Source organism: Sceloporus occidentalis, unplaced genomic scaffold (assembly GCF_023333645.1).
Source record: "Sceloporus occidentalis isolate IW3139 unplaced genomic scaffold, rSceOcc1.0.p SCAF_120, whole genome shotgun sequence".
In the NCBI taxonomy this organism is placed as follows: Eukaryota; Metazoa; Chordata; class Lepidosauria; order Squamata; family Phrynosomatidae; genus Sceloporus; species Sceloporus occidentalis.
Window position 1 is genome coordinate 433,873 of NW_028317100.1, and position 24,307 is coordinate 458,179.

Consider the following 24,307-nt stretch of genomic DNA (forward strand, 5'->3'; position numbering starts at 1 on the left):
GCTACCTCCGCCGGAGTGGCCAGCTTACGCTAGGGCCTAGTGTCTGAGCTCTGGAAGTCTGCTGCCAAACGTCTAAGACTGACAGTGTTTGGGTGCTTTGCCCTAGGGTGAAACAGGTGAGTGGGTCGCAAATTGCCCACTCATTCGCCTTTCCCATTTTTCACTGCTGCTGCTGGTGGTGGTTGTGGTGGTGGTGCCAGCATCTCTTCCGTGCCAGTTTGCTTCCTGGCTAGAGTCATGCAAAAATGTCCCTAACGGTAAGGGCAGTTTCTCCCCCCTGGCTGCCTCTGTCTGCGGTGTGGCAACGCCTGCTACCTACGCCGGAGTGGCCAGCTTACGCTAGGGCCTAGTGTCTGAGCTCTGGAAGTTTGCTGCCAAACGTCTAAGACTGAAAGTGTTTGGGTGCTTTGCCCTGGGGTGAAACAGGTGAGTGGGTCGCCAATTGCCCACTCATTCGCCTTTCCCATTTTTCAATGCTGCTGCTGGTGGTGGTTGTGGTGGTGGTTGTGGTGGTGCCAGCATCTCTTCTGTGCCAGTTTGCTTCCTGGCTAGAGTCATGCCCAAAATGTCCCTAATGGTAAGGGCAGTTTCTCCCCCCTGGCTGCGTCTGTTTGCAGGGTGGCAACGCCTGCTACCTCCGCCGGAGTGGCCAGCTTACGCTAGGGCCTAGTGTCTGAGCTCTGGAAGTCTGCTGCCAAACGTCTAAGACTGACAGTGTTTGGGTGCTTTGCCCTGGGGTGAAACAGGTGAGTGGGTCGCCAATTGCCCACTCATTCGCCTTTCCCATTTTTCAATGCTGCTGCTGGTGGTGGTGGTGGTGGTTGTGGTGGTGCCAGCATCTCTTCTGTGCCAGTTCGCTTCCTGGCTAGAGTCATGCCCAAAATGTCCCTAATGGTAAGGGCAGTTTCTCCCCCCTGGCTGCGTCTGTTTGCGGTGTGGCAACGCCTGCTACCTCCGCCGGAGTGGCCAGCTTACGCCAGGGCCTTGTGTCTGAGCTCTGGAAGTCCGCTGCCAAACGTCTAGGACTGACAGTGTTTGGATGCTTTGCTCTGGGGTGAAACGGGTGAGTGGGTCGCCAATTGCCCACTCATTCGCCTTTTCCATTTCCATTTCATTATTTTCCTTCTGATACACAACCAAACAACCAAACATAACACACACAATAACACAAATAACACAGTGACATAATACATAACACATATAACACACAGTGACAACACACATAACACACATAACACATACACGTACAATGCACAAATCACAAGGACCTTTCCTCTTGTTATTTGTCCTGGCCTTCGCTTCTACACTCACTAGCATTAACGCTATAACTCACACTTCATACTATAACATTTTTCCATCCACATACCTGCCAACAGACCCAACTTTTTCAGGGACAGTCCTGCTTTTTTCCAGTCCTGTCCCATCTAATTTAGCTATCTAGGTATGCAAATACACGTTGGTAGTTATAGCTCGGTAGGTAGCACTAGTATAAACATTAAATAAATATAATAAAGTACTAAATAATAAATCTAACTTTAAAATACATTTAAATAAACCCCTTAATTTTTTAAAACCCATTAAAATTAAAATTAAATTATTATTTAGACATAATACATCTTTAACCAAACCAGTGCACTGCTACTAATCTTAAACATAACCGTACATTAACCCTAAGCAATTTTTTAGTTCTTGTCCAACATTTTTCCATCCGCATACCTGCCAACACATCTAAGATTTTGGTGGACAGTCCTGCTTTTTTCCAGTCCTGTCCAGTAAAAGTTGGGTTGTTGCAAAGTATGCCATTGTGAATAGGTAGCAAATGTTAGGCATGTATTACAAGTGGTCCAAAATCAATTTAAAAATGTAAAATAATCCCTATTCTTTTATTAAACATCTATGGATGTGTGACTGTGTATGATAAACGGAGGCCAAGTTCCTTGGAGCATTTGTCTCTAGGTCATTTTGTGTACAGTACACCTCAGTACGTGTGTGCAACTCTATTGGTCATTTCGGCAGGGGGCTGGCCTGCCATCAACGAATAAAGTGCGTTCTGCAATTCACTTGTTGATGCCAGACCAGCCCCCTGCCGAAACGACCAATAGAGTTGCACACACGTTCCTTCACGGCAGCTGCTGCTGCTCCGATGTGTTGTTAACCCCGTATTAACCCCTGCTAGGCAACCGGGAAGGAAACGAAGATTAAACGAGCACGAAGAATGTCCGCGAATATTTGCCCGAAGAGAAGACAGGAACGGGCGAATATTCGCGGAATACGAAGGTTTTTTTCCCCCCGAAGACGAGCACGAAGACGAACACGAAGAGCCCCCTGGTGCCCAAGTCTAGTTTTTACACCAGTCTCAGGGTCTCAGAGTAAAAGGGCAGATACTTAGGGTTTTTGGGGGGGAATGAGGAGATTCTCATGGCTTTTACCCCAATCTCAGGGTCTTACAGGGAATGCAGATTCTTAGGGTTTTTACCCAAGTCTCATGGTATTAGGGAGAAAAAGCAGTGTTTCAGTGTGTCGGGGGGAATAGATGGATAATAAGGGTTTTTACACCAGTCTAAGGGTCTCCGAGTGAAAGGTCAGAGTCCTAGAGTCAAGGAGGCAATGGTAGATTTTCAGGGTTTTTACCCCAGTCTCAGAGTCTTAGGGTGAATGGACAAGTTGTGAGGCTTTTTACCCAAGTCTGAGGGCCTCGCAGTCGACGGGAAGAGTCTCAGGGTTTTTCCCCAGTTTTAGAGTCCTGAGGTAAATGGGCAGATTCTTAGGGTTTTTACCCCAGTCACAGGGGAAATGGGCAGATTCATCGAGGGAGCTCTGCAAAGCAAGGGTTTGGCCCATGCGTGCCTGGGCCTTCACCCTACCATGGCCAGTTTGCTCATCACTGTCTCTCCTCCACCAAACAATCTGGTTTCTCCCTTTACAGCCGCTCTGACTTTTACCATCAGCAGAGTGGAACCACCAACCCCGGCACCTGAAGGGGCAGATGAAACTGGAAACCAGACCAGCGTACGCCCAACGGAGCAAGAGGCCATCCATTTCAATCGCATCTCTAAAGTATTTTGCCATTGACTTGCCTGATGTTCTCCCATAGACTCAGAAGGAAAAGAAATGTTGTTCTGGAGTAAAAAAAAAACTTTGATGCAATAAAGTAACTTCAATGTAAATAAAGAAATGATACATTCTATATAAAGTGAACAAACACACGAGCTGCAGAACATTCCACGGGATCCTAGGGTTTCTGAGGCCAGGTCCAACCACACAATGCTTTACTGCACAAAAAATATATATAGAGAAAAATATAAAATAAAATATATGCTATATATATATATATATATATATATATATATATATATATATATGAATAATACACTTTTCTCTGTCCGTCTGCATACACTTTTATATTTACCCATGAAACGTGTCTTCAAAAATTGACCTTCAGGCAAAAACTGTTTAAAAAAACCCCAATTTACAGATTTACTGCTTCGTCTTGCGCAATTTCTCATTGGTAGAAAAAAATATTTTTGGAATAAGAGGGAACATTAGAAATCAGTGGCCCCTAGCCTGGGGGCCAATCAGTACAGAACTGTAGACACCTCGCCTGTGCCACCTCTAAACAAGGAGAGATACTCATTGTACAGCGCTACGGAATACGATGGCCCTATATAACACAATAATTAATAATAATAATTTGTAGTAAGAGACATTGAAGTAAATAATGTATAATTTCCTTAACCAAAAACATCCAGAAAGTCATTACAGGATCCATACCGCATCCCCATTCACCATCACTGTCCATATATCTGCTGGGCTACCAAGAGGAGGACTCGTATCTCCATCGGGTCGACTCAAGACGTTCTCTCAGGTTCTTCAACAGCCAGAAGATTTAAAGCCCATCAATGGAAATTACCGTATTTGCTCGATTATAAGACGACCCTGATTATAAGACGACCCCCCAAAATCTGAATATTAACTTAGGAAAAAAGAAAAAGCCTGAATATAAGACGACCCTAAAGGAAAAAAGTTTTACCAGTAAATGTTAATTCATGTAAACTATTTTTTTTAATAAAAGCTATGATTGAGAAAAATATTTTTTTTGTTTTTATTTCTTGTATTTTCCAGCCTGTCCCCCAGTTACGCACATCTGCCCCCAGGCTTGCCACACCAATATGGCACTGTGGCCCATGATATGCCTTTTAACCCTCTATATGCCACTGTGCCCCATGGTATGCCTTTTGACCCCCTATATGCCACTCTGCCTCCAGAAATGCCTTATACCCCTATATCCCATTCTGGCATTTAGGGGGTTAAAATGCATATTATGGGGCAGAGTGGCATATAGGGAGGTATAAGGCATTTCAGGAGGCAGAGTGGTATTAAGGGAGTTAAAAGGCATTGTATAGAGCACTCTGCCTCCAGAAATGCCTTATACCCCTATATGCCACTCTGGCATATTATGGGGCAGAGTGGCATATAGGGAGGTATAAGGCATTTCAGGAGGCAGAGTGCTCTATTAAATGCCCCCTTAACGCCACTCCAGAAATGCCCTATGCCCCCATTTAACTAACACACACACACACACACTCTCTCCCCCCCCTCCCCTCTCCTCCCCTCTCCTCCAATCTCCTCCCCTCTCCTCTCCTCTCTCCTCTCTCCCCTCTCTCCCCTCTCAGCCCTCTCTTACCGGTGCTTCCAGCCGGGGCAGCGGGTTGACGTCGCCTTCTGCTGCAGCCGGAAGGAGGTGGAGTTGGCAGCGGGGGTTTGTATGCGTCCGTCGCGTATACTTTCCCCGGCTGTCAGAGATCAGAGATCTCTGACAGTCGGGGAAGGTCTACGCGACGGACGCAGACAACCCCCGCTGCTAGCCACACCTCCTTCCGGCTGCAGCGGACGTTGTCTACGCGGATCGCGTAGACGTCAACCCGCTGCCCCGGCAATACAGCAGGAAGCACCGGTAAGTGTGTATGATGGGGGGGGGGGGGGTGAGACAGGAGGATCCAGGTCCCCTGCAGCGGTGCGGGGGATCTGGATCTTAGTCTCCTAATCAGACTCTATTTGAGTCTATTTGAGAAGACGAGGGGTATTTTTCAGAGCATTTGCTCTGAAAAAAACCTCGTCTTATAATCGAGCAAATACGGTAATTTTCTAATCATTAAGGGGCATCAATAGAACATTATATAGAAGAGCAAAAAGACCCCAAAAGACCCTTGAAAATGCTGAATACCATACAACCTGTTTATTAAAATGGAGCAAATGGCCCCATATTCCACACAACCTCCCCCTCCAGAATATCCAGCACAGATATGCAGACAGAAAATGCTTTTTAAACCCCTAAATTCTGCAATTCAGTCTTTAAGAATTAATGTCATTTTAGATTTGTTCTCACAAGTCCAGAAATTGGTTCTGTTGGTTGCTATGGAGATTGCACCAATTGGTTATTTTGCAAAACACATTATATATATAACCACATATGGAAACTCTCAGGGTGTCGGGGTTAAGGGGCAGTTTCTCTGGGTAACACAGTCTGTAGCCGATCACTTCATTTGCTCCTCTGATTGAATTATATTTAAACATCACAATTGCTGCATTTTCTCACTGCGATATCACAGCTGGAAACCCTGCTTGAATACAGGTCATTTCATCTCATATATTTGGGAAAATTAAGATGGTACTTATTTGGTATCTTTCTACATGGTAACATTCTAGAAAGCTTTGGATTCCTTATGACATCATCGATGGTGATATTGTACAGAGATGTGTATTATTCATGATATGATAGATGGTAACATTGAAGAGTGGCATGTATTGTTTATGACATCATCGAGGGTAACATTCTAGAATGTTTGTGTTGTTTATGACATCATAGGTACAAGTCTATAAATCCCCCGGTAATTGAGAAACCGGCTAACAGACAAGCGAGAGGAGTCTAGGAGTTGGTCTGATTTTTTTCTGCGGTTCTTCTTTCGAGAAAGAAACAAGAAAACTAACTATCGGGTGACGCCATGATTCGGGTGTCACACATCACGTTTGTGATGGGCTTGGTGCTTCTAGCACAAGCCACTATCTCACTTGGTGAGGAAGGGATCACTGTGGCCTGTTCTGCCCAAATTCCCTGTAAAATAGCCGTTGCCTCCCATAATCCCATCATCCTAACCTGTGTGAACAGGCCCACGGACGCTTCCATTTATTGGCAATATGTAGATATTTCCAATTCCAGCGCAAAACCCGTTACCCTCGTCCAAAGTCAAGGTTCGATCTCCACCATCCCGACAAAGCTTCTGGAACTGATGAAACGCCCGACGCTGATATCCGGCGATCTGAAGATTCTCTCCCCGGAAGTGAAAAACACCGGAATCTATACCTGCAGATATGGAGAGGCGGTTCTAGCTCATTACGCGCTAGATGTCCAGAATGTAGAAGACATTTACATTTCTCATGCAAGTCTGGGGCAGATGGTGCAACCTAATACCACTTTGGACTTTGGAGATAAGGGTTCGGTTGAAATGTTCACGGTTTGGGAGGAATGGCAGCCCTGTGACAGGCGCGGGGTTCAAGGAGAGAGGAAGAAGCTTGGCTTTTGCTACGCCAGGATGAACATCAGCTTGGATCTGGAAGAGAAGGTTTGGCCGTGCGGCCTCCTGAGAGCCATCTTCAAAGAACTTCAACCTACTCATAAACCTGAACTCAGGATAGAGATGTGTGAAGACAGCTGCAAGGAACCAACATCTTCCGAAAATGAGGTTCAGCTTCTTCTGACTGACAACTTTTATACAAACCTCCACGCCGACGCATTACTCAAATGCCCCACGGCCTCCATTTACAGGTAATGATCTATATCTCATCAAATTTAAAGCGGAAGTCCCCCAACGCTGTGTAAAGTAATAACCCCCCAAGAGCTGTATAAAGTAATACCCCCCAGCTTTGTATACAGTTATAACCCCTAGGGCTGTACACAGTAATAACCCCCCCCAGCGCTGTATACAGTAATATAACCCCCCAGCGCTGTATAGAGTAGCAGATAAAATGGAATGAAGGATAGTTATTTACTCTTTCTATGCATTATTTTGCAGACCTGTTTACTGGGAGCGTGAATGTGTTTCTATATCACGTCTACAACAGCTCCGTGGCAGCAGCCCGTATATTTTGGATAACGCCACCGGCGGGGGATCCTTGCTTATTCCAAATCTCAACCAATCAGATGCCGGAATTTACAAATGTTACGTGGATCACCGCCTGGCCGGGAGCTTTAATGTGATCGTCCATAAGCTGCAGTACACGTGGGAAGCGTGGCTCTATACTTCTCTGGAGTCACTGATACTTGGCATCGTCTTATTCCTAATCTTCCTGATAGTTCTAGGCATTGCCTTGGCTTTCAACAAACCTTTCAGCGATGCCATCAGCAAATTACCGGTGTAAATGTGTTCAGCCTCATGTCTAACTGCCAGCACCTTTACGTTTGTTATCAACTGGAAATAAAAGACATGATTTTGGAGGCAAAATTAATGTATCATGTAATTATTTTATTGGGATTGATGAAGATGCTTTGACGTCCATCAAGAAATTTGTCTACTCTGCATAAATTGTCTACTCTCAGGGTTTTTACACCAGTCTCAGGGTCTCAGAGTAAAAGGGCAGATATTTAGGATTTTTGGGGGGGAATGAGGAGATTCTCATGGCTTTTACCCCAATCTCAGGGTCTTACAGGGAATGCAGATTCTTAGGGTTTTTACCCAAGTCTCAAGTTCTTAGGGTTTTTACCCCAGTCTCATGGTATTAGGGAGAAAGGGCAGTGTTTCAGTGTGTCGGGGGGAATAGATAGATTATTAGGGTTTTTACATCAGTCTAAGGGTCTCCGAGTGAAAGGTCAGAGTCCTAGAGTCAAGGAGGCAATGGTAGATTTTCAGGGTTTTTACCCCAGTCTCAGAGTCTTAGGGTGAATGGACAAGTTGTTAGGCTTTTTACCCAAGTCTGAGGGCCTCGCAGTTGACGGGAAGAGTCTCGGGGTTTTTCCCCAGTTTTAGAGTCCTGGGGTGAATGGGCAGATTCTTAGGGTTTTTACCCCAATCACAGGGGAAATGGGCAGATTCATCGGGGGAGCTCTGCAAAGCAAGGGTTTGGCCCATGCGTGCCTGGGCCTTCACCCTACCATGGCCAGTTTGCTCATCACTGTCTCTCCTCCACCAAACAATCTGGTTTCTCCCTTTACAGCCTGTGAAGAACCTATGTCTGATCTTCACTGTTATTATTATTATTATATTTATTTGTACCGTTTGAATGTGGCTGCAGCTCCAGCCTTCAAAGAGACGATCCTATAATCTGGCTGGGGCTCTTAATCAGCCAACACAGCCCTGTCTGCCCAGACGGCACCCGCACTACAGGGGGGATAACACAGGTGGGGGAACCCATTGTATCCCTTAATCCCCTCACCTGATACATCCCCTGTATACCGATGGGATTTGTGAGGGGATGTGGCTGATGGGATTTGTGAGGGGATGTGGCTGATAGGATTGGGGGTTGGGTTCGGTGCACAGTGAATGTAGATTGTATATAAGTTCTGTGTGTTTGTAATAAAGGGAGTTCTGTTTTTAACCTCAAAGAATGAAGTCCTGTCTCATGATTGAGGGAAGTGCTGGTCTGTGACTGCTTTCTTCGGACAGCCACAGCGTGTCCGCTTACTGGGAGAGGGAAGGAGCTGACGGGCGGATGTGTCCAGTCTGGGGCAGAAGACGATCCGTCACATTGGTGGCAGCGGTGGGATCTACTCCTTCCAGACCAGAGCGGACCAAAGCAACTAGCCGCAGAACAAAGTTATACCCTGGCGAGGAAGAGCCAAACGGATCCACAGATGGAGTGGATTGAACAGTCACCGGGATGCGGGGTGACTTGGAGGGGAGATGAGACCCTCGAATCGGAGACTCCAGTATGGGAGTTTGAGAGACGGACCCGAGCCCGGCTCGTGGGATGGAGAGCGGCCCTAGAAAAGTGGAGCGCCCACCAAGGTACACATCTGCCCACCCTAGAACAACGAATCAGGGACCAGGTGAATGGGAGGCTCTACTTGTTCGGGGGACCTGCGTCTCCAGGTGAGGTTGCAGAGCTAGAGAAGCTGATCCGACAGGAGATTGGGCTCAAAGAGGAGTACCGAGCCATATACTGGGAAGCCCGAGGCCCACAGCGAAAATCCAGAAAGCCCCATTCTCTGGAAGGGATGGATGTTGGCGGGCCTGGCCTGTTGTGGGAGGCTTTCGAGGAAAGGGATGTCTTTGGCAATGGCAACATGGACCGATGGTGGGACATTAGTGACAAGCGCCGGAGAGCCCTGCCGCCCACTGCAACAAGTGAACTCAGCCAAGACCTTGAGAGACTAGTAGACAGAGAATGGTGCCTTGAGGCAGAATACTTGGCGCTGTTCGAGGGGCGCTACGCCCTGCAGTGTGAGCCGACAGATGTCACAGAGCGAGCTCCGGAGGCCGCTCACTGTAATTGGCAAGCCTCCGGACTTGAAGGTTCAGCCACTCTGCCCCTGGTATTGCAGCCAGAGCCCAAAGAGGTGAAAGTGGGCAATCACTTTTGGGAGGAAGTCTTCCGGGCGATTATGGACCGCATGCAGTCGCCGGAATTTGAGGCAGCAGTCTATGGGTTTCCACTAGAGGCGGCAGAAGCGCCAACAACAGGGCAGAGGGACGCTGTTCTCTGCCCAGCACCATGCGCCCCTCCTGCTCCGGCTGAAGCACCGGCAGCGGGGCAGAGTGCCACTGGCCTCTGCCCCCCCCACAGTGAAAGGTCCCTGCCTGCTAGCAGGGACCCACCAGAGCAGTGCGACGCGATCCTCTGCCCAGCACCGCAAAATGCCAGACCGGCAGAAGAGCCGGCCACGGGGCAGAGTGCTGCTGGCCTCTGCTCATCCCCCAGCACAGTGTACCCGCCGGCTAACGAGGACCAACCAGAAGTGCTGGCACCCGGAGAGAGAGTCGCTGACCTCTGTCCTGCACCAGCAATCCTCGCTCTGGCTGAAACGCCAGCAACAGGGCAGAGTGCTGCTGGCCTCTGCCCGCCCCACAGCGAAGGGTCCCAACCTGCTAGCATGGAACCACCAGCGGAAGAGCTGGCCACAAGGCAGGGTGACGCTGTTCTCTGCCCAGCAACGTTCCCTGCACCAGCAGAAGCACTGGCAACCGGGCAGAGCGTCACTGACCTCTGTCCTGCACCAGCAATCCTCGCTCTGGCTGAAACGCCGGCAACAGGGCAGAGTGCTGCTGGCCTCTGCCCGCCCCACAGCGAAGGGTCCCCACCTGCTAGCAGGGAACCACCAGCGGAAGCGCTGGCTACAAGGCAAAGTGACGCTGTTCTCTGCCCAGCACCGTTCCCTGCACCAGCAGAAGCACTGGCAACCGGGCAGAGAGTCGCTGACCTCTGCCCTGCACTGCTTACACCCCCATTATCTGGCGCTCCCCAGCACGAGCATCCGGGAGGGGGCGCAGGCGGCGACCCTCCCCAGCGGCTGTCACCAATTATGGGAGGAAGGGAAACCGGCACTCCTCCCCAGCGGCATGGTCCAGTGGGCAAAACGAGCCCCAGCTCGGAGAGCCAGGTAGGGGTAAGTGAAACTGCTGCTGCTTTGGAGTGGGCTCTTGTTGTTTGGGTGGGGGAATGTGGAGCTGACTCGGGACAAGCCCGTAGTCAGGGTAACCATGGGAGGGTTCCATCAGGTTGGGAGGGAGCCGAGTCTGGGCTGAGTGCCCAGAGGGGAAAGGAAGCCCTGGAGAAAGGTCTCCCATGCCTGCAGAGGAGACTAAAGAGGGCTGCCCACTGGAGAGGCTTCTGGGCTGGCCTCTTACCCTTTGACTACGGGCCAGGCCTAGGAGCCCGGGTGACTGACATGGGGCTGCCAGGGTGCCCCAGAAGCCGCACGCCCGCTCTCCCTACCCCGCAGGACTAGAGACAGTAGAGGCCCGGTCATCCCCAAGCCGATCCGTTAGGGATCTGGCTGTGTCTGCCGGACGTTTGCACAAGAGGGGAGTAATGTGAAGAACCTATGTCTGATCTTCACTGTTATTATTATTATTATATTTATTTGTACCGTTTGAATGTGGCTGCAGCTCCAGCCTTCAAAGAGATGATCCTATAATCTGGCTGGGGCTCTTAATCAGCCAACACAGCCCTGTCTGCCCAGACGGCACCCGCACTACAGGGGGGATAACACAGGTGGGGGAACCCATTGTATCCCTTAATCCCCTCACCTGATACATCCCCTGTATACCGATGGGATTTGTGAGGGGATGTGGCTGATGGGATTTGTGAGGGGATGTGGCTGATAGGATTGGGGGTTGGGTTCGGTGCACAGTGAATGTAGATTGTATATAAGTTCTGTGTGTTTGTAATAAAGAGAGTTCTGTTTTTAACCTCAAAGCATGAAGTCCTGTCTCATGATTGAGGGAAGTGCTGGTCTGTGACTGCTTTCTTCGGACAGCCACAGCGTGTCCGCTTACTGGGAGAGGGAAGGAGCTGACGGGCGGATGTGTCCAGTCTGGGGCACAGGACGATCCGTCACACAGCCGCTCTGACTTTTACCATCAGCAGAGTGGAACCACCAACCCCGGCACCTGAAGGGGCAGATGAAACTGGAAACCAGACCAGCGTACGCCCAACGGAGCAAGAGGCCATCCATTTCAATCGCATCTCTAAAGTATTTTCCCATTGACTTGCCTGATGTTCTCCCATAGACTCAGAAGGAAAAGAAATGTTGTTCTGGAGTAAAAAAAAAAACTTTGATGCAATAAAGTAACTTCAATGTAAATAAAGAAATGATACATTCTATATAAAGTGAACAAACACACGAGCTGCAGAACATTCCACGGGATCCTAGGGTTTCTGAGGCCAGGTCCAACCACACAATGCTTTACTGCACAAAAAATATATATATAGAAAAATATAAAATAAAATATATGCTATATATATATATATATATATATATATATATATATATATATATATATATATGAATAATACACTTTTCTCTGTCCGTCTGCATACACTTTTATATTTACCCGTGAAACGTGTCTTCAAAAATTGACCTTCAGGCAAAAACTGTTTAAAAAAAACCCAATTTACAGATTTACTGCTTCGTCTTGCGCAATTTCTCATTGGTAGAAAAAAAATATTTTTGGAATAAGAGGGAACATTAGAAATCAGTGGCCCCTAGCCTGGGGGCCAATCGGTACAGAACTGTAGACACCTCGCCTGTGCCACCTCTAAACAAGGAGAGATACTCATTGTACAGCGCTACGGAATACGATGGCCCTATATAACACAATAATTAATAATAATAATTTGTAGTAAGAGACATTGAAGTAAATAATGTATAATTTCCTTAACCAAAAACATCCAGAAAGTCATTACAGGATCCATACCGCATCCCCATTCACCATCACTGTCCATATATCTGCTGGGCTACCAAGAGGAGGACTCGTATCTCCATCGGGTCGACTCAAGACGTTCTCTCAGGTTCTTCAACAGCCAGAAGATTTAAAGCCCATCAATGGAAATTAATTTTCTAATCATTAAGGGGCATCAATAGAACATTATATAGAAGAGCAAAAAGACCCCAAAAGACCCTTGAAAATGCTGAATACCATACAACCTGTTTATTAAAATGGAGCAAATGGCCCCATATTCCACACAACCTCCCCCTCCAGAATATCCAGCACAGATATGCAGACAGAAAATGCTTTTTAAACCCCTAAATTCTGCAATTCAGTCTTTAAGAATTAATGTCATTTTAGATTTGTTCTCACAAGTCCAGAAATTGGTTCTGTTGGTTGCTATGGAGATTGCACCAATTGGTTATTTTGCAAAACACATTATATATATAACCACATATGGAAACTCTCAGGGTGTCGGGGTTAAGGGGCAGTTTCTCTGGGTAACACAGTCTGTAGCCGATCACTTCATTTGCTCCTCTGATTGAATTATATTTAAACATCACAATTGCTGCATTTTCTCACTGCGATATCACAGCTGGAAACCCTGCTTGAATACAGGTCATTTCATCTCATATATTTGGGAAAATTAAGATGGTACTTATTTGGTATCTTTCTACATGGTAACATTCTAGAAAGCTTTGGATTCCTTATGACATCATCGATGGTGATATTGTACAGAGATGTGTATTATTCATGATATGATAGATGGTAACATTGAAGAGTGGCATGTATTGTTTATGACATCATCGAGGGTAACATTCTAGAATGTTTGTGTTGTTTATGACATCATAGGTACAAGTCTATAAATCCCCCGGTAATTGAGAAACCGGCTAACAGACAAGCGAGAGGAGTCTAGGAGTTGGTCTGATTTTTTTCTGCGGTTCTTCTTTCGAGAAAGAAACAAGAAAACTAACTATCGGGTGACGCCATGATTCGGGTGTCACACATCACGTTTGTGATGGGCTTGGTGCTTCTAGCACAAGCCACTATCTCACTTGGTGAGGAAGGGATCACTGTGGCCTGTTCTGCCCAAATTCCCTGTAAAATAGCCGTTGCCTCCCTTAATCCCATCATCCTAACCTGTGTGAACAGGCCCACGGACGCTTCCATTTATTGGCAATATGTAGATATTTCCAATTCCAGCGCAAAACCCGTTACCCTCGTCCAAAGTCAAGGTTCGATCTCCACCATCCCGACAAAGCTTCTGGAACTGATGAAACGCCCGACGCTGATATCCGGCGATCTGAAGATTCTCTCCCCGGAAGTGAAAAACACCGGAATCTATACCTGCAGATATGGAGAGGCGGTTCTAGCTCATTACGCGCTAGATGTCCAGAATGTAGAAGACATTTACATTTCTCATGCAAGTCTGGGGCAGATGGTGCAACCTAATACCACTTTGGACTTTGGAGATAAGGGTTCGGTTGAAATGTTCACGGTTTGGGAGGAATGGCAGCCCTGTGACAGGCGCGGGGTTCAAGGAGAGAGGAAGAAGCTTGGCTTTTGCTACGCCAGGATGAACATCAGCTTGGATCTGGAAGAGAAGGTTTGGCCGTGCGGCCTCCTGAGAGCCATCTTCAAAGAACTTCAACCTACTCATAAACCTGAACTCAGGATAGAGATGTGTGAAGACAGCTGCAAGGAACCAACATCTTCCGAAAATGAGGTTCAGCTTCTTCTGACTGACAACTTTTATACAAACCTCCACGCCGACGCATTACTCAAATGCCCCACGGCCTCCATTTACAGGTAATGATCTATATCTCATCAAATTTAAAGCGGAAGTCCCCCAACGCTGTGTAAAGTAATAACCCCCCAAGAGCTGTATAAAGTAATACCCCCCAGCTTTGTATACAGTTATAACCCCTAGGGCTGTACACAGTAATAACCCCCCCAGCGCTGTATACAGTAATATAACCCCCCAGCGCTGTATAGAGTAGCAGATAAAATGGAATGAAGGATAGTTATTTACTCTTTCTATGCATTATTTTGCAGACCTGTTTACTGGGAGCGTGAATGTGTTTCTATATCACGTCTACAACAGCTCCGTGGCAGCAGCCCGTATATTTTGGATAACGCCACCGGCGGGGGATCCTTGCTTATTCCAAATCTCAACCAATCAGATGCCGGAATTTACAAATGTTACGTGGATCACCGCCTGGCCGGGAGCTTTAATGTGATCGTCCATAAGCTGCAGTACACGTGGGAAGCGTGGCTCTATACTTCTCTGGAGTCACTGATACTTGGCATCGTCTTATTCCTAATCTTCCTGATAGTTCTAGGCATTGCCTTGGCTTTCAACAAACCTTTCAGCGATGCCATCAGCAAATTACCGGTGTAAATGTGTTCAGCCTCATGTCTAACTGCCAGCACCTTTACGTTTGTTATCAACTGGAAATAAAAGACATGATTTTGGAGGCAAAATTAATGTATCATGTAATTATTTTATTGGGATTGATGAAGATGCTTTGACGTCCATCAAGAAATTTGTCTACTCTGCATAAATTGTCTACTCTCAGGGTTTTTACACCAGTCTCAGGGTCTCAGAGTAAAAGGGCAGATATTTAGGATTTTTGGGGGGGAATGAGGAGATTCTCATGGCTTTTACCCCAATCTCAGGGTCTTACAGGGAATGCAGATTCTTAGGGTTTTTACCCAAGTCTCAAGTTCTTAGGGTTTTTACCCCAGTCTCATGGTATTAGGGAGAAAGGGCAGTGTTTCAGTGTGTCGGGGGGAATAGATAGATTATTAGGGTTTTTACATCAGTCTAAGGGTCTCCGAGTGAAAGGTCAGAGTCCTAGAGTCAAGGAGGCAATGGTAGATTTTCAGGGTTTTTACCCCAGTCTCAGAGTCTTAGGGTGAATGGACAAGTTGTTAGGCTTTTTACCCAAGTCTGAGGGCCTCGCAGTTGACGGGAAGAGTCTCAGGGTTTTTCCCCAGTTTTAGAGTCCTGGGGTGAATGGGCAGATTCTTAGGGTTTTTACCCCAATCACAGGGGAAATGGGCAGATTCATCGGGGGAGCTCTGCAAAGCAAGGGTTTGGCCCATGCGTGCCTGGGCCTTCACCCTACCATGGCCAGTTTGCTCATCACTGTCTCTCCTCCACCAAACAATCTGGTTTCTCCCTTTACAGCCTGTGAAGAACCTATGTCTGATCTTCACTGTTATTATTATTATTATATTTATTTGTACCGTTTGAATGTGGCTGCAGCTCCAGCCTTCAAAGAGACGATCCTATAATCTGGCTGGGGCTCTTAATCAGCCAACACAGCCCTGTCTGCCCAGACGGCACCCGCACTACAGGGGGGATAACACAGGTGGGGGAACCCATTGTATCCCTTAATCCCCTCACCTGATACATCCCCTGTATACCGATGGGATTTGTGAGGGGATGTGGCTGATGGGATTTGTGAGGGGATGTGGCTGATAGGATTGGGGGTTGGGTTCGGTGCACAGTGAATGTAGATTGTATATAAGTTCTGTGTGTTTGTAATAAAGGGAGTTCTGTTTTTAACCTCAAAGAATGAAGTCCTGTCTCATGATTGAGGGAAGTGCTGGTCTGTGACTGCTTTCTTCGGACAGCCACAGCGTGTCCGCTTACTGGGAGAGGGAAGGAGCTGACGGGCGGATGTGTCCAGTCTGGGGCACAAGACGATCCGTCACATTGGTGGCAGCGGTGGGATCTACTCCTTCCAGACCAGAGCGGACCAAAGCAACTAGCCGCAGAACAAAGTTATACCCTGGCGAGGAAGAGCCAAACGGATCCACAGATGGAGTGGATTGAACAGTCACCGGGATGCGGGGTGACTTGGAGGGGAGATGAGACCCTCGAATCGGAGACTCCAGTATGGGAGTTTGAGAGACGGACCCGAGCCCGGCTCGTGGGATGGAGAGCGGCCCTAGAAAAGTGGAGCGCCCACCAAGGTACACATCTGCCCACCCTAGAACAACGAATCAGGGACCAGGTGAATGGGAGGCTCTACTTGTTCGGGGGACCTGCGTCTCCAGGTGAGGTTGCAGAGCTAGAGAAGCTGATCCGACAGGAGATTGGGCTCAAAGAGGAGTACCGAGCCATATACTGGGAAGCCCGAGGCCCACAGCGAAAATCCAGAAAGCCCCATTCTCTGGAAGGGATGGATGTTGGCGGGCCTGGCCTGTTGTGGGAGGCTTTCGAGGAAAGGGATGTCTTTGGCAATGGCAACATGGACCGATGGTGGGACATTAGTGACAAGCGCCGGAGAGCCCTGCCGCCCACTGCAACAAGTGAACTCAGCCAAGACCTTGAGAGACTAGTAGACAGAGAATGGTGCCTTGAGGCAGAATACTTGGCGCTGTTCGAGGGGCGCTACGCCCTGCAGTGTGAGCCGACAGATGTCACAGAGCGAGCTCCGGAGGCCGCTCACTGTAATTGGCAAGCCTCCGGACTTGAAGGTTCAGCCACTCTGCCCCTGGTATTGCAGCCAGAGCCCAAAGAGGTGAAAGTGGGCAATCACTTTTGGGAGGAAGTCTTCCGGGCGATTATGGACCGCATGCAGTCGCCGGAATTTGAGGCAGCAGTCTATGGGTTTCCACTAGAGGCGGCAGAAGCGCCAACAACAGGGCAGAGGGACGCTGTTCTCTGCCCAGCACCATGCGCCCCTCCTGCTCCGGCTGAAGCACCGGCAGCGGGGCAGAGTGCCACTGGCCTCTGCCCCCCCCACAGTGAAAGGTCCCTGCCTGCTAGCAGGGACCCACCAGAGCAGTGCGACGCGATCCTCTGCCCAGCACCGCAAAATGCCAGACCGGCAGAAGAGCCGGCCACGGGGCAGAGTGCTGCTGGCCTCTGCTCATCCCCCAGCACAGTGTACCCGCCGGCTAACGAGGACCAACCAGAAGTGCTGGCACCCGGAGAGAGAGTCGCTGACCTCTGTCCTGCACCAGCAATCCTCGCTCTGGCTGAAACGCCAGCAACAGGGCAGAGTGCTGCTGGCCTCTGCCCGCCCCACAGCGAAGGGTCCCAACCTGCTAGCATGGAACCACCAGCGGAAGAGCTGGCCACAAGGCAGGGTGACGCTGTTCTCTGCCCAGCAACGTTCCCTGCACCAGCAGAAGCACTGGCAACCGGGCAGAGCGTCACTGACCTCTGTCCTGCACCAGCAATCCTCGCTCTGGCTGAAACGCCGGCAACAGGGCAGAGTGCTGCTGGCCTCTGCCCGCCCCACAGCGAAGGGTCCCCACCTGCTAGCAGGGAACCACCAGCGGAAGCGCTGGCTACAAGGCAGAGTGACGCTGTTCTCTGCCCAGCACCGTTCCCTGCACCAGCAGAAGCACTGGCAACCGGGCAGAGAGTCGCTGACCTCTGCCCTGCACTGCTTACACCCCCATTATCTGGCGCTCCCCAGCACGAGCATCCGGGAGGGGGCGCAGGCGGCGACCCTCCCCAGCGGCTGTCACCAATTATGGGAGGAAGGGAAACCGGCACTCCTCCCCAGCGGCATGGTCCAGTGGGCAAAACGAGCCCCAGCTCGGAGAGCCAGGTAGGGGTAAGTGAAACTGCTGCTGCTTTGGAGTGGGCTCTTGTTGTTTGGGTGGGGGAATGTGGAGCTGACTCGGGACAAGCCCGTAGTCAGGGTAACCATGGGAGGGTTCCATCAGGTTGGGAGGGAGCCGAGTCTGGGCTGAGTGCCCAGAGGGGAAAGGAAGCCCTGGAGAAAGGTCTCCCATGCCTGCAGAGGAGACTAAAGAGGGCTGCCCACTGGAGAGGCTTCTGGGCTTGCCTCTTACCCTTTGACTACGGGCCAGGCCTAGGAGCCCGGGTGACTGACATGGGGCTGCCAGGGTGCCCCAGAAGCCGCACGCCCGCTCTCCCTACCCCGCAGGACTAGAGACAGTAGAGGCCCGGTCATCCCCAAGCCGATCCGTTAGGGATCTGGCTGTGTCTGCCGGACGTTTGCACAAGAGGGGAGTAATGTGAAGAACCTATGTCTGATCTTCACTGTTATTATTATTATTATATTTATTTGTACCGTTTGAATGTGGCTGCAGCTCCAGCCTTCAAAGAGATGATCCTATAATCTGGCTGGGGCTCTTAATCAGCCAACACAGCCCTGTCTGCCCAGACGGCACCCGCACTACAGGGGGGATAACACAGGTGGGGGAACCCATTGTATCCCTTAATCCCCTCACCTGATACATCCCCTGTATACCGATGGGATTTGTGAGGGGATGTGGCTGATGGGATTTGTGAGGGGATGTGGCTGATAGGATTGGGGGTTGGGTTCGGTGCACAGTGAATGTAGATTGTATATAAGTTCTGTGTGTTTGTAATAAAGAGAGTTCTGTTTTTAACCTCAAAGCATGAAGTCCTGTCTCATGATTGAGGGAAGTGCTGGTCTGTGACTGCTTTCTTCGGACAGCCACAGCGTGTCCGCTTACTGGGAGAGGGAAGGAGCTGACGGGCGGATGTGTCCAGTCTGGGGCACAGGACGATCCGTCACACAGCCGCTCTGACTTTTACCATCAGCAGAGTGGAACCACCAACCCCGGCACCTGAAGGGGCAGATGAAACTGGAAACCAGACCAGCGTACGCCCAACGGAGCAAGAGGCCATCCATTTCAATCGCATCTCTAAAGTATTTTCCCATTGACTTGCCTGATGTTCTCCCATAGACTCAGAAGGAAAAGAAATGTTGTTCTGGAGTAAAAAAAAAAACTTTGATGCAATAAAGTAACTTCAATGTAAATAAAGAAATGATACATTCTATATAAAGTGAACAAACACACGAGCTGCAGAACATTCCACGGGATCCTAGGGTTTCTGAGGCCAGGTCCAACCACACAATGCTTTACTGCACAAAAAATATATATATAGAAAAATATAAAATAAAATATATGCTATATATATATATATATATATATATATATATATATATATATATATATATATATATGAATAATACACTTTTCTCTGTCCGTCTGCATACACTTTTATATTTACCCGTGAAACGTGTCTTCAAAAATTGACCTTCAGGCAAAAACTGTTTAAAAAAAACCCAATTTACAGATTTACTGCTTCGTCTTACGCAATTTCTCATTGGTAGAAAAAAAATATTTTTGGAATAAGAGGGAACATTAGAAATCAGTGGCCCCTAGCCTGGGGGCCAATCGGTACAGAACTGTAGACACCTCGCCTGTGCCACCTCTAAACAAGGAGAGATACTCATTGTACAGCGCTACGGAATACGATGGCCCTATATAACACAATAATTAATAATAATAATTTGTAGTAAGAGACATTGAAGTAAATAATGTATAATTTCCTTAACCAAAAACATCCAGAAAGTCATTACAGGATCCATACCGCATCCCCATTCACCATCACTGTCCATATATCTGCTGGGCTACCAAGAGGAGGACTCGTATCTCCATCGGGTCGACTCAAGACGTTCTCTCAGGTTCTTCAACAGCCAGAAGATTTAAAGCCCATCAATGGAAATTAATTTTCTAATCATTAAGGGGCATCAATAGAACATTATATAGAAGAGCAAAAAGACCCCAAAAGACCCTTGAAAATGCTGAATACCATACAACCTGTTTATTAAAATGGAGCAAATGGCCCCATATTCCACACAACCTCCCCCTCCAGAATATCCAGCACAGATATGCAGACAGAAAATGCTTTTTAAACCCCTAAATTCTGCAATTCAGTCTTTAAGAATTAATGTCATTTTAGATTTGTTCTCACAAGTCCAGAAATTGGTTCTGTTGGTTGCTATGGAGATTGCACCAATTGGTTATTTTGCAAAACACATTATATATATAACCACATATGGAAACTCTCAGGGTGTCGGGGTTAAGGGGCAGTTTCTCTGGGTAACACAGTCTGTAGCCGATCACTTCATTTGCTCCTCTGATTGAATTATATTTAAACATCACAATTGCTGCATTTTCTCACTGCGATATCACAGCTGGAAACCCTGCTTGAATACAGGTCATTTCATCTCATATATTTGGGAAAATTAAGATGGTACTTATTTGGTATCTTTCTACATGGTAACATTCTAGAAAGCTTTGGATTCCTTATGACATCATCGATGGTGATATTGTACAGAGATGTGTATTATTCATGATATGATAGATGGTAACATTGAAGAGTGGCATGTATTGTTTATGACATCATCGAGGGTAACATTCTAGAATGTTTGTGTTGTTTATGACATCATAGGTACAAGTCTATAAATCCCCCGGTAATTGAGAAACCGGCTAACAGACAAGCGAGAGGAGTCTAGGAGTTGGTCTGATTTTTTTCTGCGGTTCTTCTTTCGAGAAAGAAACAAGAAAACTAACTATCGGGTGACGCCATGATTCGGGTGTCACACATCACGTTTGTGATGGGCTTGGTGCTTCTAGCACAAGCCACTATCTCACTTGGTGAGGAAGGGATCACTGTGGCCTGTTCTGCCCAAATTCCCTGTAAAATAGCCGTTGCCTCCCTTAATCCCATCATCCTAACCTGTGTGAACAGGCCCACGGACGCTTCCATTTATTGGCAATATGTAGATATTTCCAATTCCAGCGCAAAACCCGTTACCCTCGTCCAAAGTCAAGGTTCGATCTCCACCATCCCGACAAAGCTTCTGGAACTGATGAAACGCCCGACGCTGATATCCGGCGATCTGAAGATTCTCTCCCCGGAAGTGAAAAACACCGGAATCTATACCTGCAGATATGGAGAGGCGGTTCTAGCTCATTACGCGCTAGATGTCCAGAATGTAGAAGACATTTACATTTCTCATGCAAGTCTGGGGCAGATGGTGCAACCTAATACCACTTTGGACTTTGGAGATAAGGGTTCGGTTGAAATGTTCACGGTTTGGGAGGAATGGCAGCCCTGTGACAGGCGCGGGGTTCAAGGAGAGAGGAAGAAGCTTGGCTTTTGCTACGCCAGGATGAACATCAGCTTGGATCTGGAAGAGAAGGTTTGGCCGTGCGGCCTCCTGAGAGCCATCTTCAAAGAACTTCAACCTACTCATAAACCTGAACTCAGGATAGAGATGTGTGAAGACAGCTGCAAGGAACCAACATCTTCCGAAAATGAGGTTCAGCTTCTTCTGACTGACAACTTTTATACAAACCTCCACGCCGACGCATTACTCAAATGCCCCACGGCCTCCATTTACAGGTAATGATCTATATCTCATCAAATTTAAAGCGGAAGTCCCCCAACGCTGTGTAAAGTAATAACCCCCCAAGAGCTGTATAAAGTAATACCCCCCAGCTTTGTATACAGTTATAAACCCTAGGGCTGTACACAGTAATAACCCCCCCAGCGCTGTATACAGTAATATAACCCCCCAGCGCTGTATAGAGTAGCAGATAAAATGGAATGAAGGATAGTTATTTACTCTTTCTATGCATTATTTTGCAGACCTGTTTACTGGGAGCGTGAATGTGTTTCTATATCACGTCTACAACAGCTCCGTGGCAGCAGCCCGTATATTTTGGATAACGCCACCGGCGGGGGATCCTTGCTTATTCCAAATCTCAACCAATCAGATGCCGGAATTTACAAATGTTACGTGGATCACCGCCTGGCCGGGAGCTTTAATGTGATCGTCCATAAGCTGCAGTACACGTGGGAAGCGTGGCTCTATACTTCTCTGGAGTCACTGATACTTGGCATCGTCTTATTCCTAATCTTCCTGATAGTTCTAGGCATTGCCTTGGCTTTCAACAAACCTTTCAGCGATGCCATCAGCAAATTACCGGTGTAAATGTGTTCAGCCTCATGTCTAACTGCCAGCACCTTTACGTTTGTTATCAACTGGAAATAAAAGACATGATTTTGGAGGCAAAATTAATGTATCATGTAATTATTTTATTGGGATTGATGAAGATGCTTTGACGTCCATCAAGAAATTTGTCTACTCTGCATAAATTGTCTACTCTCAGGGTTTTTACACCAGTCTCAGGGTCTCAGAGTAAAAGGGCAGATATTTAGGATTTTTGGGGGGGAATGAGGAGATTCTCATGGCTTTTACCCCAATCTCAGGGTCTTACAGGGAATGCAGATTCTTAGGGTTTTTACCCAAGTCTCAAGTTCTTAGGGTTTTTACCCCAGTCTCATGGTATTAGGGAGAAAGGGCAGTGTTTCAGTGTGTCGGGGGGAATAGATAGATTATTAGGGTTTTTACATCAGTCTAAGGGTCTCCGAGTGAAAGGTCAGAGTCCTAGAGTCAAGGAGGCAATGGTAGATTTTCAGGGTTTTTACCCCAGTCTCAGAGTCTTAGGGTGAATGGACAAGTTGTTAGGCTTTTTACCCAAGTCTGAGGGCCTCGCAGTTGACGGGAAGAGTCTCAGGGTTTTTCCCCAGTTTTAGAGTCCTGGGGTGAATGGGCAGATTCTTAGGGTTTTTACCCCAATCACAGGGGAAATGGGCAGATTCATCGGGGGAGCTCTGCAAAGCAAGGGTTTGGCCCATGCGTGCCTGGGCCTTCACCCTACCATGGCCAGTTTGCTCATCACTGTCTCTCCTCCACCAAACAATCTGGTTTCTCCCTTTACAGCCTGTGAAGAACCTATGTCTGATCTTCACTGTTATTATTATTATTATATTTATTTGTACCGTTTGAATGTGGCTGCAGCTCCAGCCTTCAAAGAGACGATCCTATAATCTGGCTGGGGCTCTTAATCAGCCAACACAGCCCTGTCTGCCCAGACGGCACCCGCACTACAGGGGGGATAACACAGGTGGGGGAACCCATTGTATCCCTTAATCCCCTCACCTGATACATCCCCTGTATACCGATGGGATTTGTGAGGGGATGTGGCTGATGGGATTTGTGAGGGGATGTGGCTGATAGGATTGGGGGTTGGGTTCGGTGCACAGTGAATGTAGATTGTATATAAGTTCTGTGTGTTTGTAATAAAGGGAGTTCTGTTTTTAACCTCAAAGAATGAAGTCCTGTCTCATGATTGAGGGAAGTGCTGGTCTGTGACTGCTTTCTTCGGACAGCCACAGCGTGTCCGCTTACTGGGAGAGGGAAGGAGCTGACGGGCGGATGTGTCCAGTCTGGGGCACAAGACGATCCGTCACATTGGTGGCAGCGGTGGGATCTACTCCTTCCAGACCAGAGCGGACCAAAGCAACTAGCCGCAGAACAAAGTTATACCCTGGCGAGGAAGAGCCAAACGGATCCACAGATGGAGTGGATTGAACAGTCACCGGGATGCGGGGTGACTTGGAGGGGAGATGAGACCCTCGAATCGGAGACTCCAGTATGGGAGTTTGAGAGACGGACCCGAGCCCGGCTCGTGGGATGGAGAGCGGCCCTAGAAAAGTGGAGCGCCCACCAAGGTACACATCTGCCCACCCTAGAACAACGAATCAGGGACCAGGTGAATGGGAGGCTCTACTTGTTCGGGGGACCTGCGTCTCCAGGTGAGGTTGCAGAGCTAGAGAAGCTGATCCGACAGGAGATTGGGCTCAAAGAGGAGTACCGAGCCATATACTGGGAAGCCCGAGGCCCACAGCGAAAATCCAGAAAGCCCCATTCTCTGGAAGGGATGGATGTTGGCGGGCCTGGCCTGTTGTGGGAGGCTTTCGAGGAAAGGGATGTCTTTGGCAATGGCAACATGGACCGATGGTGGGACATTAGTGACAAGCGCCGGAGAGCCCTGCCGCCCACTGCAACAAGTGAACTCAGCCAAGACCTTGAGAGACTAGTAGACAGAGAATGGTGCCTTGAGGCAGAATACTTGGCGCTGTTCGAGGGGCGCTACGCCCTGCAGTGTGAGCCGACAGATGTCACAGAGCGAGCTCCGGAGGCCGCTCCGGACTTGAAGGT

The 24,307-nt window shown here is 48.2% G+C and overlaps 3 protein-coding genes across 3 annotated transcripts; all 3 read left to right on the forward strand.

Annotated features, from left to right (window-relative positions):
* The first annotated feature begins 6,002 nt into the window (after nucleotides 1-6,002).
* On the forward strand, nucleotides 6,003-7,416 carry LOC149282224 (protein FAM187B-like). Its single transcript, XM_089498410.1, has 2 exons — nucleotides 6,003-6,823; nucleotides 7,071-7,416. The coding sequence occupies exons 1-2, from the start codon at nucleotides 6,003-6,005 to the stop codon at nucleotides 7,414-7,416; spliced, it is 1,167 nt and encodes a 388-aa protein (XP_089354536.1).
* Nucleotides 7,417-13,410: 5,994 nt separating this feature from the next.
* LOC149282225 (protein FAM187B-like) lies at nucleotides 13,411-14,823 on the forward strand. Its single transcript, XM_089498411.1, has 2 exons — nucleotides 13,411-14,231; nucleotides 14,478-14,823. The coding sequence occupies exons 1-2, from the start codon at nucleotides 13,411-13,413 to the stop codon at nucleotides 14,821-14,823; spliced, it is 1,167 nt and encodes a 388-aa protein (XP_089354537.1).
* Nucleotides 14,824-20,821: 5,998 nt separating this feature from the next.
* LOC149282226 (protein FAM187B-like) lies at nucleotides 20,822-22,234 on the forward strand. Its single transcript, XM_089498412.1, has 2 exons — nucleotides 20,822-21,642; nucleotides 21,889-22,234. The coding sequence occupies exons 1-2, from the start codon at nucleotides 20,822-20,824 to the stop codon at nucleotides 22,232-22,234; spliced, it is 1,167 nt and encodes a 388-aa protein (XP_089354538.1).
* The last annotated feature ends 2,073 nt before the right edge of the window (nucleotides 22,235-24,307 follow it).

Coding starts and splice junctions, on each gene's coding strand:
- LOC149282226 (XM_089498412.1), top strand. CDS start 20,822: ATGATTCGGGTGTCACACATCACGTTTGTGATGGGCTTGGTGCTTCTA. Junction 21,643..21,888: donor CCCACGGCCTCCATTTACAG/GTAATGATCTAT, acceptor ATTATTTTGCAG/ACCTGTTTACTGGGAGCGTG.
- LOC149282224 (XM_089498410.1), top strand. CDS start 6,003: ATGATTCGGGTGTCACACATCACGTTTGTGATGGGCTTGGTGCTTCTA. Junction 6,824..7,070: donor CCCACGGCCTCCATTTACAG/GTAATGATCTAT, acceptor ATTATTTTGCAG/ACCTGTTTACTGGGAGCGTG.
- LOC149282225 (XM_089498411.1), top strand. CDS start 13,411: ATGATTCGGGTGTCACACATCACGTTTGTGATGGGCTTGGTGCTTCTA. Junction 14,232..14,477: donor CCCACGGCCTCCATTTACAG/GTAATGATCTAT, acceptor ATTATTTTGCAG/ACCTGTTTACTGGGAGCGTG.